The 18935-nt window shown below is 45.2% G+C and overlaps 1 protein-coding gene and 1 pseudogene across 3 annotated transcripts in view; one reads left to right on the plus strand and one right to left on the minus strand.

Moving 5' to 3' along the window:
* Nucleotides 1-9610: 9610 nt before the first annotated feature.
* RRN3 (RRN3 homolog, RNA polymerase I transcription factor) overlaps nt 9611-18935 on the plus strand; it is a 36516-nt gene continuing 27191 nt past the window's right edge. The window contains exons 1-3 of one of the 3 annotated variants that reach the window (XM_034939836.3): nt 9611-9823; nt 11351-11456; nt 12594-12650. In XM_034939836.3, the coding sequence (XP_034795727.1) occupies nt 9735-9823; nt 11351-11456; nt 12594-12650 (252 nt within the window). In that variant the 5' untranslated portion in view covers nt 9611-9734. The remainder of the gene's footprint in view (nt 9824-11350; nt 11457-12593; nt 12651-18935) is intronic. The other 2 variants (XM_063598393.1, XM_063598392.1) reach the window with 2 other exon arrangements.
* On the minus strand, nt 16068-16237 carry LOC117976385 (U4 spliceosomal RNA; annotated as a pseudogene).

Raw genomic sequence — 18935 nt, forward strand, 5'->3', positions numbered from 1 at the left:
CTCAGCCTCCCAAGTAGCTGGGATCACAGATGTGTGCCACCACGCCTGGCCAATGTTAAAAAATCCTTTAACTTTTTTGTAGAGATGCACTCCTGGACTCAAGCGATCCTCCTACTTGTCCCGACCACCAGGCCCTTTCTGATAAACATTTACACTGTTTATTATCTGATGCCATTTCTATCTTCTTCCTTGTCGTCCAGACATCAAATAATTAGGTTTCTTCGGGGTTTTCTTTTTCAAGTGCTCAGTGTTAAAGATCACTCACATTAGGGCCAGACACCACGGCTCATGCCTGTAATCCCAGCACTTTGGGAGGCCGAGGCGGGCAGAGCACTCGAGGTGGGGAGTTTGAGACCAGCCCAGCCAACTTGGTGAAACCCCACCTCTACTGAAAAAAATACAAAAATTAGCTGGGCGTGATGGCGCATGCCTGTAGTCCTAGCCACTTGGGAGGCTGAGGCATGAGAATCGCTTGAACCCAGGAGGCAGAGGTTGTAGTGAGCCAAGATCACATCAGCACACTCTAGCCTGGGTGACAGAGCGAGACTCTGACTCAAAAAATAAATAAAATAAATATCACTTACATGAGATATACCCAAGGGGTGGTCTATAGAGACTTGGAAGCAGTGGTTATTGCAACAGGGGCACGGAAGTCATCTGGCTATGCCAGGGTGCCCAGGGGATACTCGGGGTGTGTGGCATGGTGCTGCTGGGGACTCACCGCACAGGACGCTCTGATCGACGCACTGCCAGGAGTAGCGCTCTGTCTTGGGGCTGCAGCCGGCCTCCTCAGCTCGAGTGTAACAACAGTCGTGGCCATGGCAGCACCTGCAGATGTCACATGGGCAGGACAGCAGGTGGGTGAAGCTCTCTCCTGGCCCTCCTCTTGCCAGGACCATGGGTGACTGAAGACCCCCAGGGAGGCACAGCATCCTCTTATCTAAGTTTTTTTTTTTTTTTTTTTTTTTTTAAGAGACAGGGTCTTTCTCTGTCACCCAGGCTGGACTGCAGAGGCACAATCATAGCTCACGGCAGCCTTGAACTCCTGGGCTCAAGCGATCCTCCCACTTCAGTGTCCCAAGTAGCTGAGACTACAGGCACACGCCAGCATGCCCGGCTGGTTTTTTAATTTGTATTTCCTTTGAGACAGCGTATCTCTCTGTTGCTCAGGCTGGAGTGCAATGGCTCAATCAGCTCACTTTAGCCTTGAACTCCCGGGCTCAAGTGATACTGCCACCTCAACCTCCCAAGTCTGCTACTACAGGAACACAAACTCCTTTCAAATGCTGGGATTACAGGTGGGAGCTACTGTACACCTGGCCTTATCTAAGCTGTTTCCCTGAAAATCCCCGACTTGGGTAATGATTCCATTGGCCCCACCATGCCCTGTCCTGCCTTCCTGGTTGTGCCCAAGCTTGGTCCCTGCCTGCCTGCCTCCCTCTCTGGGTCTCGAGCTCCTGTGACACATGACTCCTCTCTCTTCCTGGAGTGATCCAAGCCCTGCCACTTCCTGACTTTGCCCACATTGTACCCTCTGCCTGGGGCAACTTCATGTCTGCCCATTGACCCTTAGGCCTCAGCCCAGGAACAAGCCCCTGCCTCCGGAGGTCATCCAGGCCTCACCAGGCTACACCCTCTCGTAAAATTGGATTCCCTCCCTTCAGGGCAGGTTTATAATGAAATCCTCCTCAGTGGCCAGGTGCGGTGACACCCATCTGTAGTCCCAGCACTTTGGGAGGCTGAGGTGGGAGGATCACTTGAGGCCAGGGGGTCGAGACCAGCCTGGGCAACACAAGAGAGACTCTTGTCTCTATAACAAATTTAAAAATTAGCTCACCAGGCCAGGCTCAGTGGCTCATGCCTGTAATCCCAACACTTTGAGAGGCCGAGGCAGGTGGATCACGAGGTCAGGAGTTCGAGAGCAGCCTGATCAACATGGCGAAACGCTGTCTCTACTGAAAATACAAAATTAGCCAGGCATGGTGGCACGCACCTCTAATCCCAGCTACTCGGGAGGCTGAGGCAGGAGAATCGCTTGAACCCAGGAGGTGGAGGTTGCGGTGAGCCAAGATCACGCCATTGCAGTCCAGCCTGAGCAACAGAGGAAGACTCTGTCTCGAGACAATAAAAACACACAAAAAATTAACTCGCCATGATGGCACATGCCTATAGTCCTAGCTACTTGGGAGGCTGAGGTGGGAGGATTCCCTTCAGCCCAGGAGTTTGAGGCTGCAGTGAGCCACTGTGATTGTGCCACTGCACTCTAACCTGGGCAAAAGCAAGACCCCAGGCTAGAGTGCATGATTTTGGGTCACTGCAACCTCCACCTCCCATGTTCACGTGATTCCCCTGCCTCAGCCTCTTGAGTACCTGGGACTACAGGCATGTGCCACCACGCCTGAGTAATTTTTGTATTTTTAGTAGAGACAGGGTTTAGTAGAGACCATGGTGAAACCCCGTCTCTATAAAACAAATCTCTACTACCCCCATCTCTACAAAAAACAGCTGGGCATGTTAGTGCACACCTGTAATTCCAGCTACTTGGGAGGCTGAGGCACGAGAATCATTTGCATCTTGGAGGCAGAGTTTGCAGTGAGCCAAGATCGTGCCACTGCAGTCCGTCCTGGGCGAAAGAGTGAGACTCCGTCTCAAAAAACAAACAAACAAACAAAAAAGACCGTGCCTATCTGTCTATCTCCCTCATAGGTCAGTTTCCACCTGAGTGTAACCACATCAAGTATCCTAGTATATTTCATATTTACAGGAAAATAAATGGGCAAATACTGTCATTTACGGAGAACCTGCCCTGTCCTGTACACTGTGACATATTTTGTGGTTTGTGACTATGTGCTCTGATCCTTACGATAGCTCTAAAATAGCTCAAAAAGTTATTCCCATTTTGTACATAAGAAAATTGAAGTTCTGGAAACATAAGGCAATTGCCCAAAGTAATAGAGTAAATTACAAAGCTAGGATTTCTTTCTTTCTTCCATTAATTAATTAATTATTTGAGATAGGGTCCCTGTTGCGGGATGCAGTGGGGAGATCATAGCTCACTGCAGTCTCGACCTCCTGGGCTCAATTGATCCTCATGTCTCAGCCTCCTGAGTAGCCGGGACTACAGGTGCACACCAACACTATGGCTGATTTTTGTATTTTTCTGTAGAGATCTGCCTAGGCTAGGCAGAGATTCTGGCTAGGCTGGTCTCAAACTCCTGGGCTCAAGCAATTCTCCTGCCTCACCCTCCCATATAGCTGGGACCACAGGTGTGTGCCACCACTCCCAGCTGACTTGTTTATACCAGTGGTTCTTAATTGGAAGAGTTTTGTACCCCAGGGACATTTGGCAACATCTGGAGATATTTTTGAATGTTACTGTGGGGAGGAGAGGAGTGCTACTGTCATCTACTGGGTAGAGGCCAGGGATGCTGCTGAACATCCCACAGTGCACAGAACAGCCTCCTCCCCACCCAACAGAGAAGTATCTGGTTGGCCCAAAATCTCAATGATGCCAAGTCTAAGAAACTGCTTTGTATTTCTCTGAGATACTGGGATGAGGAACGCTCTAAATTAGTTGTCTTTGAGGATAATGTATGTATACATACACATATATGTGTGTACATGTATATAACTAAAGATATATAGTTGAGATCTTGCATTTGTGTTAATGAATGTAGTTTTTATAAAGATAATTGACTCATACAATAATTGTTGACTCTTTGGAAAGGAAAAAGGACAAATGAGATACATGCTATTGGTTTTGTTATTTAGAAATTGTTCATGTGGATCCTCCCTACCATTCAGCCATTTGCAAACCATTAGTTGAGCATAACTTAATCCCTTCTAGTTCACAGCAAAGATTCATCAAAAGCCATTTGGTATACTGTCACCTCATCTCTCTACTAGTGTTGATTAGATTACAGGAGGGTTACAGGAGGGCACCTTATCCAAATTGGCCAATGATAAATTCTTTTTTGGTACCTTACTATATATTTGTATCCTCAGAACAAATTCTTCTTTTCTGCTTAAGCTGGCTTGACTTTGTTTCTTTCACTAGTAAGCTAAGAGGCTTTGGCCAACAGAACTACTCTAGGGGTAGCTGTAAAATTTATCTCTAAGGAAAGGCTGCTGTTTTGAAATAACAGTTTAATGGGTCTTCTGGGTATATGATGATAGTAAAGCAAAATTTTGTTCTGGAATGAAGAAGCTGATTACATTGTTGTATTACAAACAATATATTACTCAGTGAAGTGAAAGGCCACACTGTGGGCAGGGTGGTGACTTTGCAGATAGCATGTTAATCCTTGCATGCTTTTTGTTGTTTCTCTTTTTGGAAGGGAAGGGTCTTAATTTTCTTTATCCCTCCCCCACCCCCTTTATTTTCTCTGGGGAAGGCAAGACTGGATAAGGAGGCTTTTATCCTGCCAAGATGAATTGGCCCACAGGACAATTTGACTGAATAGAGGCTCCACAAAGAACGGACATGGCCAAAGAATTACAACAGAAATTATGCATTTAGTTTCAAGGTTTTCTTTTTCTCTTTTTTTTTTTTTTTTTTTTTTGAGACCAAGTCTTGCTCTGTTGCCCAGGTTGGAGTGCAGTGTTGCGATCTTGGCTCACTGCAACCTCTGCCTCCTGGGTTCAAGCAATTCTCCAGCCTCAGCCTCTCAAGTAGCTGGGATTACAGGCACCTGCCACCACACCTGGCTAATTCGTATTTTTAGTAGAGATGGGGTTTCACCATGTTGGCCCAGCTGGTCTTGAACTCCTGATCTCAAGTGATCCACCTGCCTCAGCCTCCCAAAGTACAGGGATTACAGGCATGAGCCACAGGGCCCAGCCAGTATTTTTCTTGTATAATGCTCAGAGTTTCCTTTAAATCTTTTTAAAAACTTGGCAGCCTTAGTCTTAGCTGTGCTTTGGGAAAATAAGGAGCTGCACTCAAGCTTAAGAAGATATTGCTGGAAGTGTACATTGGCACAGCCTTCAAAAAGCTTCTTGGTGCCCTCCTGTAACCCAATCGACACTGGCTAGAGAGATGAGGTCATATTGCATCAAATGGCTTCCAGTGATTCTTTGCTGTGGACAAGAAAGTTGCTCTTTTTTTTTTGAGAGGGAGTTTTGATGCCTAGGCTGGAGTGCAATGGCAGTGATCTCGGCTCACTGCAACCTCTGCCTCCCAGGTTCAAGTGATTCTCCTGCCTCAGCCTCCCAAGTAGCTGGGATTACAGGCATGTGCCACCATGCCAGGCTAATTTTGTATTTTTAGTAGAGACAGGGTTTTTCCATGTTGGTCAGGCTGGTCTCGAACTCCCGACCTCAGGTGATCCACCCACCTTGGCCTCCAAAAGTGCTGGGATTACAGGCGTGAGCCACCACGCCCGGCCAAGAAGGTCACTCTTTATGCTCAACAAATGTATTGCAAATGGCTGAAAGGTAGGGAGGATCCAGATGAACAATTTCTAAATAGAAAAACTAATAGTAGCCAGACACGATGGCTCACACCTGTAATCCCAGCATTTTAGGAGGTCGAGGTAGGCAGATCACCTGAGGTCAGGCATTTGAGACCAGCCTGGGCAACATGGAGAAACGCCATCTCTACTAAAAATACAAAAATTAGCCAGGTGTGGTGGCGGGCACGTGTAGTCCCAGCTACTCAGGAGGCTGAGGCAGGAGAATCGCTTGAACCCGGGAGGCAGAGGTTGCAGTGAGCTGAGCTTGTGCCACTGTACTCCAGCCTGGGCAACAGAGTGAGACTCTGTCTCAAAAAAAAAAAAAAAAAAATCATAGATATCCAATTTGTTCCTTTCTCCTTTCCTAAAAGCTTTTTGTGCCCCCTCCAACCCAACAGTTCCACCCTAGAAAAACACTTGTACACATACATCAGGACATGATACAAGAATATTCAGGCTGGTCGCGGTGGCTCATGCCTATAATCTCAGCATTTTGGGAGGCCGAGGTGGGAGGACGGCGGGAGATCATGCCACTGCACTCCAGCCTGGGCAACAGAGGGAGACTCCGTCTCAAAAAAAAAAAAAAAGCATAATGTTGAAAATAAACAGCAGTATAATAGAGCATGGAGATAACTTTATAAAATGCAAAGACAAATAAAAGTAAATATAGTGCATTGTTTAGGAGTATAAATATGATAATTATGCAAAGAAAACTAAAATAACTTTTAAAAATCATGATGGTGACTATTTTTGGGAGGAAAGCAGGTAGAAGGTGGGATCCGAGAGCAGCACACAGTAAGTGTCAATTGTCCTAGTTAATGTTCGGCTTCTTAAATCAGGCGATATGTTCACAGGTGTTCATTATGTTCTTTTTTTTTTTTTTGAGACGGAGTCTCACTCTGTCACCCAGGCTGGGGTGCAGTGGCGCGATCTCGGCTCACTGCAAGCTCCACCTCTCGGGTTCATGCCATTCTCCTGCCTCAGCTTCCCAAGTAGCTGGGATTACAGGTGCCTGCCACCACGCCCGGCTAATTTTTTTTTTTTGTATTTTTAGTATAGACGGGGTTTCACCGCATTAGCCAGGATGGTCTCGATCTCCTGACCTCGTGATCTGCCTGCCTCGGCCTCCCAAAGTGCTGGGATTACAGGCAGGAGCCGCTGTGCCCGGCCCATTATGTTCTTATAACTTACATTAACATATTATTTTGTACATATCAAGCTTTTTTTCCCTTTTTTTTTTTAAGAGATGAGATTTTGCTTTGTCACCCAGGCCAGAGAGTGTCGTGGTGTAGTCATAGCTCACTGCAGCTTCCAACTCCTGGGTTCAAGTGATTCTCCCACCTCTGTCTCCTAAATAATTGGAACTACAGGCACGTGCCACCATGCCTGGGTAAGTTTTTTAAAAGTGTTATTTGTAGAGACGGAGTCTGGCTGTGTTGCCTGGGCTGGTCTCAAACGCCTGGCTTCAAGTTATCCTCCTGCCTCAGCCTCCCAAAGCTCTGGCATTACAGGTGTGAGCCACTGCACCCAGACTCAGACTTTTTTAAGGGAAAGAATGGGAGTGCAGGTGGGGAGACACACTTTGGGAGGCCAAGGTGGGAGGATCACTTGGGCCGGGGGTTCAAGACCAGCCTGGGCAACAAAGTGAGACCTCGTATTTAACAAAAATACAAAAAATTAGCTGGGCTTGGTGGTGTGAGTTCGGGAGGCTGAGGTGAGAGGATTGCATAAGCTGTAGGAGCCCAAGGCTGCAACGAGCCATGATCGCGCCATTGCACTCTAACTTAGGCTAGACAATGAGATCCTGTCTCAAACCAAAACAAAACAAAACAGATAATTGTCAGATTGCTGTTTTGCTATTGTTGCTTTTTGTTTTTGCTTTGCTTTCCTTTGGAAGTGAAGAAGAGATTCTCATTTAAACAGTTATCTTGAAGTATCTTTGTGAGCTACGGTGCAATTATTTCCTGTGTCCTTGAGACACAGATGATTCCTGTCCAACATTCCCAAGGAACTCAGTAAGGACCAAATAGAGACTCAGGAAAGACAGTTACTGATTTTACACTGTTGCAAAACAGAGCTATGGTTTATGTTTAACAAACTACTGGCGGGGTGTGGTGGCTCATGCCTGTAATCCCAGCACTTTGGGATGCCAAGGCGGGTGGATCACTTGAGGTCAAGAGTTTGAGACCAGCCTGGCCAACATGGTGAAACCCTGTCTCTACTGAAAATACAAAAATTAGCTGGGCATGGTGGCGCATGCCTGTAATCCTAGCTACTGGGGAGGCTGAGGCACAAGAATCGCTTGAACCTGGGAAGCAGAGGATGCAGTGAGCCAAGATCATGACACTGTACTCCAGCCTGGGTGACAGAGCGAGACTCTGTCTCAAAAAAAAAAAACAAAAAACAAAAAAACCAAATTGCTGTATTTTATGTTGTGAAATAGGGTCTTGCTATGTTGTCCAGGCTGGAGTGCAGGGGTGCAATCACAGCTCACTGCAGCCTTGACCTCCAGGGCTCAAGTGATCCTCCCTCCTCAGTTTTCAAGTAGCTGGGACTACAGGTATGCACCACCATATGTTGCCCAGGCTGGTCTTGAACTCCTGGAGAGAGATACATATAAACACACACACACACACACACACACCTTTTTTTTTTTTGAGACACAGTTTCACTCGTCACCCAGGCTGAAGTGCAATGGCACGATCTTGGCTCACTGCAACCTCTGCCTCCTGGGTTCAAGCTATTCTCCTGCCTCGGCCTCCCAAGTAGCTGGGATTACAGGCACTGCCACCATGCCTGGCTAATTTTGTATTTTTAGTAGAGACAGGGTTTTGTCATGTTGGCCAGGCTGGTCTCAAACTTCTGGCCTCAGGTGATCCACTTGCCTCGGCCTCCCAAAGTGTTGGGATAACAGGCGTGAGCCACTGCACCAGGCCCATACATATGCATTTTTAAAAACTTATTTATTTATTTCGAGACAGGGTCTCACTCTGTTGCACAAGCAGGAGTGCAGTGGTGCTATCTCCCAGGCTCAAGCAATCCTCAGCCTCCCGAGTAGCTGGGACTACAGGTGTGTGCCACCACACCCAGATAATTTTTATTATTTTTATTTTTTAAATTTTTTGTAGAGATGGAGTTTCACCGTGTCACCCAGGCTGGATATTTTTGTATTTTCGATAGGCCTGTACAGTTTCCAAAGTTGCAACCTTTTCCCCTCCCTGAGAGTAGGGGCAGCCCCTGCTCTCCCTCTACATCCTCCACAGTCCCAAGGTTTTGGCCTCTGTTTCCTCCGTTTCCTATGCTTGGAACGCCAGTCGCTCTTTGGTTGGTCTGGCTGACTCCTGTTCCTCTTTTAAAAATTTAAGTTTGGCCGGGCGTGGTGGCTCATGCTTGTAATCCCAGCACTTTGGGAGGCCGAGGCAGGCGGATGACCTGAGGTCATGAGTTCAAGACCAGCCTGGCCAACACAGTGCAACCCCGTCTCCACTAAAAATATGAAAATTAGCTGGGTGTGGTGGCATGCGCCTGTAATCCCAGCTACTTGGGAGGCTGAGGCACGAGAATTGCTGGAACTGGGGAGGCGGAGGCTGCAGTGAGCTGAGATCACGCCACTGCACTCCACCTGGGCAAAAGGGCAAGACTCGGCCTCAAAATAAAATAAATAAATAAATAAATAAATAAATAAAGTCAAGGGAGTAACACCTCTTCGTAACTCTCCTGTTGTTTCTCATGCCAGCATCACCACAGCCTTGAGGCTCTGGGGTAGGTCACTTCGTCGAGCTCATTTCCGTGAGGATAACGTTATCTTGGGTGTCTGTAAGAATGCTGCACTGAGTATAGAGCCCAGGCTCCTGGGTCGGCCGGGTTCGAATCCCCTTTCCTCCGTGAAGATCTGGGTCAGTCACCAAGTGCTTCAGTTTCTTCGATTTGACTGAGGGAGGCTTTGACTCCAAAAAATTAACACTTGAGTGTACCCGGCCACAGCTTAGCACATCCAGGGTGTTTCCACCCTTTCTTCGGGATCCTCAGTGCTGGATGGAGCCGGTCCTTCCCGTCTCTCCTTACACTCACGCGCTCGCGCTGGCTGGAACAAGTCCTCCAAGTAGAACGAGGAGCGGGTTTTAGCGGCGCTCTAGCCCGCCGAGAGCATACGCCCTCCCCACGCGGGGCCCCTGATTGGCTGAAGGTTGCGCTGGCACGCGCAACTTCCGGGACAGAGGCTGTGACTGGAAGGAGCTGGGCATCCGGCCTGAGGCGCAGCGGTCGCGTTAGTTCGGCCCAATGGCGGCACCGCTGCTTCACACGCGTTTGCCGGGAGATGCGGCCGCTTCGTCCCCTGCAGTTAAGACGCTGGGCGCGTCGAGGACTGGGTAAGATTCAGGCCGCTTCTTTCTGCGTATCTGGGACGAAAGCTCAGGACCGCGCTTAGAGGAGCGGATTGAAAGGATGTGGGACAAAGCTAATGGCGTGTGATAGGAGCACGGGGTGGAGGGTCATCTCACGTTCACAGAAATGAGCTCATTCCTCCTAACTGGGTAATAGGCATGGGTGGGGCCTGGAAAAGTGAGTATGTTCTCTGTTCTGGAGGCCCCCTTTCCCGACTGTGTCTCTTCGTCATTTCCCAGGCCTGGGTACTGCTTTCTGCGCCTTGACCCCTCTTCCTTCCCTCTTCTTCGTCCAAATTTGGAAGGGATTTCCCTGGGCTATGTGGGTTATCAGCCAAACGTTGTCACTCACGGCAAATTGAATATTACATCTTTTTTGTTTGAAATTTGTTTCGACACACGTATTTGTTTAGCAGTCTTTATTTTGCTCCACTTTTAAAATCCCTAACCCCCATAGACTCTTGGCGTTTAACTTTCAGAGTCATTAGGATGCTATGTTTTTTCATTAATTTACTATGTGTAAGTGAAGCAAACCTTGTAAAACAATTAGCGTAATATGATTCATAATTATCGAGCTCCTGCTTACTGTGTTAAACACTGGGGACAGTGGTTTATCCAAAGACACTAATGTCCCTGCTTTCTACAGAGCTTACAGCATAGGGGGGAAAGGCAGTACATAGGCCAATAAATAAACGAACACGATGATTTCAGTTATACAACAAGGTAATGGGGGAGGGAGAAGGGAGAGAAGGAGCGTTTGAGATTTCTCATTGGGAAGACATCTGTCATTTGAGCTTCCACTTGAATGAAGACAAAAATCTAGGCCGGGCGCGGTTGCTCACGCCTGTAATCCCAGTACTTTGGGAGGCCGAGGCGGGCGGATCACCTGAAGTCAGGAGTTTGAGACCAGCCTGGCCAACGTGCGAAACCTCGTCTCTACTGAAAATACAAAAATTAGCCGGGCGTGGTGGCAGGTGCCTGTAATCCCAGCTACTCAGGAGGCTGAGGCAGGAGAATTGCTTGAACCCGGGAGATGGAGGTTGCAGTTAAGCCAAGATCACACCACTGCACTCCAGCCTGGGCAGCAGAGCAAGACTCCATCTCAAAAAAAAAAAATCCAGCCACGTAGAGATTTGGGAAAAGAGTATTTCCAATAGAGTGAACAGTAAGTGAAATGAGAAACAGCTTGGCTTGTTTGAAGAGCAGAAAAGACATTATGGCTGTAGTAAAACAAGTTGTTGGAGATGAGGTGAGAGAGGTAGGCAGGGGCCAGATTAATGTAGGATCTTAAAGACCACACTGAGAGATTTGGATTTTTACTGTAAGTGCAGTGGGAAGACAGTTACTGGTTGCTGAGCAAAGGAGGGATTGTTGGTTAAGAGTGGAAGCAGGGAGACCAGTAAAGAGGCCTTAACAATAGTCCCACTGAATTATGTTGGTTCAATAAATGTTGGCTATTATAATTTTTATTATTTTCATGAACTTAATAGCTTGTTAATCTTGGTTCCACAGGATTTCAAATATGCGTGCATTAGAGAATGACTTTTTCAATTCTCCCCCAAGAAAAACTGTTCGGTTTGGTGGAACTGTGACAGAAGTGTTGCTGAAGTACAAAAAGGTAAGAGGAGATAATGTGTGAGGTTTGCTTTTGGTCAGGTCAGAATACAACTATTGCTGTTTTACTAAAGACCAACAGAAATAGCAAGATTAATTAAGATACCAGTTGAAATCAAATATTTAATAATAGCATGATGCCGTCAGTGCAAAATTAGAGTAATAGTGTCCTTTTTTTCCCCCACCTTGGCCCATTTCACAGGTAATAATGAGAGAGTAATAATGTCTTTACTGAGGTTTCACCTCTTCAAATGCTTTATTTACAAAGCATCTTTTAACTTTAGCAAGTGCCAGAATTAAAAACAATTACAGCATTTTATTTATTTATTTATTTGTGCTGGAGTCTTCCTCTGTCACCCAGGCTGGAGTGCAATGGCTTGACCTCGGCTTACTGCATCCTCCACCTCCCAGGTTCAAGCAATTCTCCTGCCTCAGTCTTCTGAATAGCTGGGGTTACAGGCACGCACCACCACACCTGGCTAATTTTTTTATTTTTTTAGTAGAGGCAGGGTTTCATCATGTTGGCCAGGCTGGTCTCGAACTCCTGACCTTGTGATCCACCCACCTTGGCCTCCCAAAGTGCTGGGATTACAGACGTGAGCCACCGTGCCTGGCCTACAGCATTTTATTTTTTGAGGAACTTACCTAAGCATTACTTTGGGACAGTAAACCAGTTCTCTGAATAGGGATTTTTGTTTTTGTGGTAGTTTAGAAGCATTTCTACTGTATCTCAGCAGTAGAGGGAAAATGTTAAGTAACCATATGTTTATATGTAATATCCATTTGTATCCATATTTGAGTGAATACTTTTTTAGATCCTCCTGAATTAGATCATTATAGCTGGCTGTTTTTTTCCCTCATGCTTTTTGAGAATTCGCAGGAGTATCAACTATTATATTCAAATGTCAATACAGAAGTATAGCTAAATGTAGTTTATCATTTTCCTTTTTCCAAGCCCTCTGGCTGCACTAACATGAGTGTTTAAATTTTTGTAGTCATGATTTTATAATCCACAATTGACATGTGAAAGTTAGTGTTCCTTTTATAATTTCATCTGATGTTAAAGTACGGTTAAAAGTCTTGCTGTTGATACTAAACAGGAAACAAAAGCATAACTTAATTCTTTCCCCTTCTTGTTAAGGGTGAAACAAATGACTTTGAGTTGTTGAAGAACCAGCTGTTAGATCCAGACATAAAGGTAATTAATTTTGTGTTTGATCATTAGCAAAATTATTGCCACTGTATACAGACATAGTTTGCTCTTTGGGTCCCATTCTGTCCTCCAGAACTTGCTCTCTCCATGGTCCTCCCTTATTTTAATCTGGTGGTTCTCAACCAGGGACAGTTTTACCCCCTAGAAGACATTTGGTGATGGCTGCAGATATTTTTGTCACAATTGGGAGGAAAGGGTGCTACTGGCATCTAGTGGGTGAATGACAGAGATGCTGCTAAACATCTCACAGTGCACAGGGCAGCCTCCCATAACCAAGAGTGATCCAGCCCCAAATGACAAGTGTTGAGGCTGGGAAACCCTGCTCTAATGCTTCCTTTCTATTAGATTACTACCTCTTTCCTCCATGCTGCATGCAACTCTCTTGTCTCTTTAAAGCTAAAACAAACCAAAAAAAAAAAAAAAACACTGATTCAGCATTTCCAGGTTCGAGATACACCTATCATGCAGTAAAAGCTGAATGCATTTTGTTTCACCATTCTTCCTTTACTGCCCAGTTTTGAAGAGAATGGTTTATTACTATGGCAGTGGTAGTTAGATTGCCTGGAATGAAATTCCAATTTTATTATCCAGTGTGTGATCTTGAGCAAATTGTTTTAACCTCTCTGCCTCTATTTTCCACTGTGTGAAACCAAGAAAACAATAGAGATTTAAAAAATATGGAGTGTTTTGTTTTTAAGAGATGTGGTCTTGCTGTGTTGCTCTGGCTATTCACAGGTGTGATCATAGTGCACTACAGCCTTGAACTCCTGGCCTCAAATGATCCTTTCTCTTCAGCCTTCTAAAAAGCTGGGACTATAGGTGCATGCCATGTTTAAAGTGCATGGCTTTAAACATGGAAATACTTAACAAGGATTCAATGAGCTAATATGCAAGAAGCACTTAGAACAGTCTCTGACTCAAAGTAAGGGCAATAATTGTCATCTGTTGTTTTTGTTCCAGCTGACTGCGCTGTATCATTTCTCACTCACATTTAAGTCCACTGTTCTTATCACTGTAGTAATTACCCTGACAGGTTACCCATGTTTTTTTTTTTTACATGCTGATTTCAGTGGACTTTTTTTTAAGACAAAGTCTCCTTCTTGTCACGCAGGCTGGAGTGCAGTGGTGTGATCTGGGCTCACTGCAACCTTTGCCTCCTGGGTTCAAGCAATTCTCCTGCCTCAGCCTCCCAAATAGCTGAGATTACAGGCACCCGCCACCATGCCTGGTTAATTTTTTCATTTTTAGTAGAAACGGGGTTTCACCATGTTGGCCAGGCTGGTCTTGAACTCCTGACCTCAGGTGACCTGCCCGCCTTGGCCTCCCAAAGTGCTGGGATTACAAGTGTGAGCCACTGAGCCCAGCCTCAGTGGACTTACTTTTTTAAGCCTTGTATTCCTTGTATCAGCCAACACTGTTGGCCACCCACTTCTTAAAACTTCAGCGTTTCTGATCCTGTCTCCTGATCCTTTAATCTGTTTTTTTTTTTTTTTTTTTTGCTCTGTCGCCCAGGCTGGAGTGCAATGGCGCAATCTTGGCTCACTGCACGCTCCGCCTCCCGGGTTCAAGCGATTCTCCTGCCTCAGCCTCCCAAGTAGCTGAGACTACACGCACCCGCCACCACCCCCAGCTAATTTTTTGTATTTTTAGTAGAGATGGGGTTTCACCGTGTTAGCCAGGATGGTCTCGATCTTCTGACCTCGTGATCCGCCTGCCTTGGCCTCCCAAAGTGCTGGGATTAGAGGCGTGAGCCACTACGCCCGGCCAGTGATCCTTTAATCTCTAGTATCTCTCGATAGGTTCTTGATCTTAAATTTGGTGTTGATTGGGCTTCAAAACTTGACTCTTTTCTCACTCTGTTGATTCTTCTGTGTGATCTCCTCATCTCCCTTCATGGCTTTGAAATCTACCTGTGTCCTAATATATTTGTGTCTGTAGCCAAGATTGCTCTTGTGGGCTCCAGACTTATTTCATTTTCGTTTTTGGGGACGGGCAGAACAGAGTCTTGCTCTGTCACCTAGGCTGTAGTGTAGTGGGGTGATCTTGGCTCACTGCAACCTCTGCCTCCTGGGTTCAAGCCATCCTCCCACCTCAGCCTCCCGAGTAGCTGTGCCACCATGCCCAGCTTATTTTTTTGTATTTTCAGTAGATTTGGGGTTTCACCATGCTGGCCAGGCTGGTCTCGAACTCCTGACCTCAAGTGATCCACCTGCCTCAGCCTCCCAAAGTGCTGGGATTATAGATGTGAGCCACTCCACCCGGCCTAGACTTGTTTCTTAACTGTCTGTTAGATGCATTTACCCAGAATCATCATAGATGCTCCAAACTTAGCATGTCCACTCTTGGCTGGGCTCCATCTTTCATGGAGCTTTCCCTGGTTCTCTCTAAGCACATGGTTGTTCCTTCATTGAGTCCATTTCCCACACTTCCAGATCTCTCTAGTTACAGATCTGGTTTACAAGGCCTTCCATGGTCTATTTGGTGCTTCTTTGTTCCCCAGATTTATTATCTGTTGGCTTGGTCACTATACATGCCTGCCATACTGAACGTTTTTCAGTTTTCTGAAAACATACTTTTCCTTCTATAAGAAGCAGAACTTCCAGAAAAGACTCAACTGTGGTCACTGAATAAAGCATTGTGGTCACTGAATAAAGCATTATACAATCTTTGGTGTTACTTCAGACGGTTATTCATGTTTACCCCAGCATCCATTTGGACAACTTCTTAACCAGTCGGTAGAGCTATCCATTGATATTTTTACATAAGCACAGTTGCCTGAGCCTAAACGAATAAGGGGTGACATGACTGGAGTTTAAGGGAGGGAGTAGGAAAGACATATTGCAGTTCTCCCTTATCAGTTAGATTTTGATGTCTCCCTGCCCCTTCCGCTGTCACCTCCACTTCGAGCACCCAGGCAGAACTGACATCATTCAGTTCATAATGGCCACCACCTTTTCCCCCCATAGACTCCTTAGAAAGCCTTTTGATGATAGTCTTTTAGAGTTGCTATTGCTTTTTTAAATTAAAAAATAATAGTTTAAAAATAATTTCAAATTTACAGAATGGTTACAAAAATGGCACAGAGTTCCTCTGTGTGCCCCTCACCCAGATTTCAGATTTTCCAACTGTTAACGTTTGATTAATGTGGTAAAAAATCTTATTCTCCCTTCCCAGTACCCCTCACACACATACTCGAGGTTTGTTGTTTTTGAATCATTTGGCAATAAGGCAAACATGGTATCCTTATGCCTTAATACTACAGTGTGTATTTTTAAAAAGCAAGGAAATTCTCCTACGTAACCATGGTATAATCATCAAAAATCAAGGTTTTGTAGACAATATCTAGTTGATCCAATATCTCATCTACAGACCCTACTCAGGTTTCACCTGTTGTTCTAATAACATCCAGGATCTAATCTAAGATTACATGTTGCATATTTCCTTGTCCTTTGTGACATTGATTTTTTTTTTTTTTAACTACAGACCAGTTCCTTTATAGAAAAGTTTTCAATTAGCAGTGATCACGCCTCCGATAAACCTCACTGGCTACGATACTGCCACTGCACAAAGCTCAGTTCCTTTATAGAATGCCTTGCAATTTGTGTTTTTCTGTGATCCTTTTGATTTATTCATTTTTGAAGGGAGTATCACAGAAGGGTTCTCACTGCATCATAGCAGGAGTAGTGCGATACCAGTTTGTTTCATCACCTGGCTAAGATGGTATCTACATTCATTTGTCTTACTATGTACACATTGTCTGCATTTGGCCAATGGGGGCCCCGTTATGCTGGTTCTTGTGTCCTTATAACATGTTTCTATCATTCTTTGAGAACTTTACTTTCTGATACAAAAGATTCTCCAAGTCCATTCTGTATTTTCCCTACTCCACTCCTGGAGTCTGTTTTCTCTGAGACACCATGGTTTCTTTTAGTGGGGAATGCTATTTTGAAATCCAGATCTGGGCCTTAGGTGATTTGTTTTTTGTTTTTGGTTATTTTTGGACAGAGATTTGGACAGGTAGTGTTATTGTGATATGAAAACTACTAAAGTTCTGATTTAATATCTACTTGGAAAACAAAACTGGTCTCGGCAGCTTTGAGGTGCTGTCTTCTGCATTTGTACCTTGGTCTGTTGGCATAGCTCACTTTTCCATTGCAGGTGTCCTTTTGCAAGTCTTCTAGCCTTTGAGTTCATGACAGCCATTGACAGTTCACCCTGTTCCTGGTGTGGACCCCTGTGCAAGGTGAATGTTCCACTCTCAAGAGGTAGCGTGGATCCTTCACTTCTCTGAACGCTGTTTTCCCTGAAACATACCTCGGGTGACCACCAGACCTCGTTACATAAGGCTGTTTTCTCCCACCTGGGTACAGCTTTTACCAGCTCCCTAAATTACATGGTTTTCCTGTTTGCACCTGGAGTGTACTTTTGTAGTATATTTATTATTTTTTTTTAATTTTTAATTTTTGTGGGTACATAGTAGGTGTCTGTATTTATGGAGTACACAAGATATTTTGATACAGGCATATAGTGTGTAATAGTCATGTCAGGGTATGTAGTAGATGTACTTATACGCATGGGCGTTGGTGTTGGAGGCTTCCTCAAGTAGGTAAACAGCCTTTGTTGTTTATTCTGAAAGGAATTTCAGCAACTCTGAAAAAGCTCTAAAACCTGGATGACTGCCATAGCACTGCTGGAGAGAAGTAGTAGGAAAGAAAAGCTGAATCACAGGGATGATTAGAAATTGGAGATAAATCCTAACTGCAGCTTAAATGAATATTGTATAGGTTAGGTTTTGCTATATTGCCATATTCATTGATCAGCAAAAACAATAGAGCTTTATGTTTGTCCAGTGACTTAGGAAATTGTGGCAATTATATTATTGTTAAAGACAGCTGAAGCATCACTTTCTCTTTAAAGCTTTTCCTGACCCCTGCCTTCTTTCCCAGATACAAAGGGACATTTTCTTTGTGTTCCACTGTATTTTGTATCAGCAGTTCTCATTCTTGGTATTTTGACATACCAAGAATTGCACTAGTTGTGTGGAGTGTTGCAAGTAGAACTTTTTTCCGTCTTGAGACAGGGTCTCGCTCTGTCACCCAGGCTGGAGTGTAATGGGCCCGATCATGGCTCACTGCAGCCTCAACCTCCCAGGCTCAAGCAATCTTCCCACCTCAGGCTCCCGAGCATCTGGGACCACAAGCATGTGCTACCATGCCTGGCTAATTTTTCTGGAGACGAGGTCTCCCTATGTTGCCCAGGCTGGTCTCAAATTCCTGGGCTCAAGCAGTCTCCTCCTGCCTTGGCCTCCCAAAAGTGTTGGGATTACAGGCATGAGCCACTGTTCCTGCCTGCTAGTACAAATAATAATAGTTCAGTACTAAAGCATCAAAGTCTGCAACTGATTTACTTTTTTTTTTCTTTTTGAGATGGAGTTTTGCTTTTGTTGCCCAGGCTGGAGTGCAGTGGCATGATCTTGGCTCACTGCAACCTCTGCCTCCGAGTTTTTTAAGCAATTCTCCTGCCTCAGCCTCCTGAGAAGCTGGGATTACGGGCATGCACCACCACGCCCAGCTAATTTTGTATTTTTAGTAGAGACGGGGTTTCTCCATGTTGGTTAGGCTCATCTCGAACTCCTAACCTCAGGTGATCCACCCACCTCGGCCTCCCAAAGTGTTGGGATTACAGACATGAGCCACCACGCCCAGCCTGATTTAGTTTTAAAAATGGTACAGTTTAAATGTTATCCTTATAGTTTTGTTGCAGTCTTTTTAGTGGAAAAGAGATAGGATAGTTTATTTTATTTGCACACTAACTTAGCTTGTTTTCTACATGCCTTTGGCCTTAGTGAGCTACCGTTAATGTTATCCTTAACAGTTGTGGACATATGAAATTACCATAGTACAAATGAGTTGTGGTTTTACTTTATTTTACTGCCAGGCTACTTGGGATTTCATCAGAAAATGGTTGATCTGTGGGAGTTTGACACATGGATATGGTATAGTAAGCACTCAGTAGCTGAATTAAGGTGGGGAAAAGGGGACAGCTTCTTCTCCGCATATAGGGAGGCGTGTTGGACTTTGGACAGAGGATAGCCTTGACCGAGACAGACGGGTTTGGACCTGTTTCTTTACTGGCCTCTTGGTTGGGCAGATTGCTTATTAATCGTTCTTAGCCTCAGCTTCCTGAACAGCAAAATGGGAATAACTAAACATCTTGCAGAGTTTTTAGGATTAGAAGAAGATATATATGTGGAGTGTCAGGCACCATGCC

This window comes from Pan paniscus, chromosome 18 (assembly GCF_029289425.2).
Source record: "Pan paniscus chromosome 18, NHGRI_mPanPan1-v2.0_pri, whole genome shotgun sequence".
NCBI classification, from domain to species: domain Eukaryota; kingdom Metazoa; phylum Chordata; class Mammalia; order Primates; family Hominidae; genus Pan; species Pan paniscus.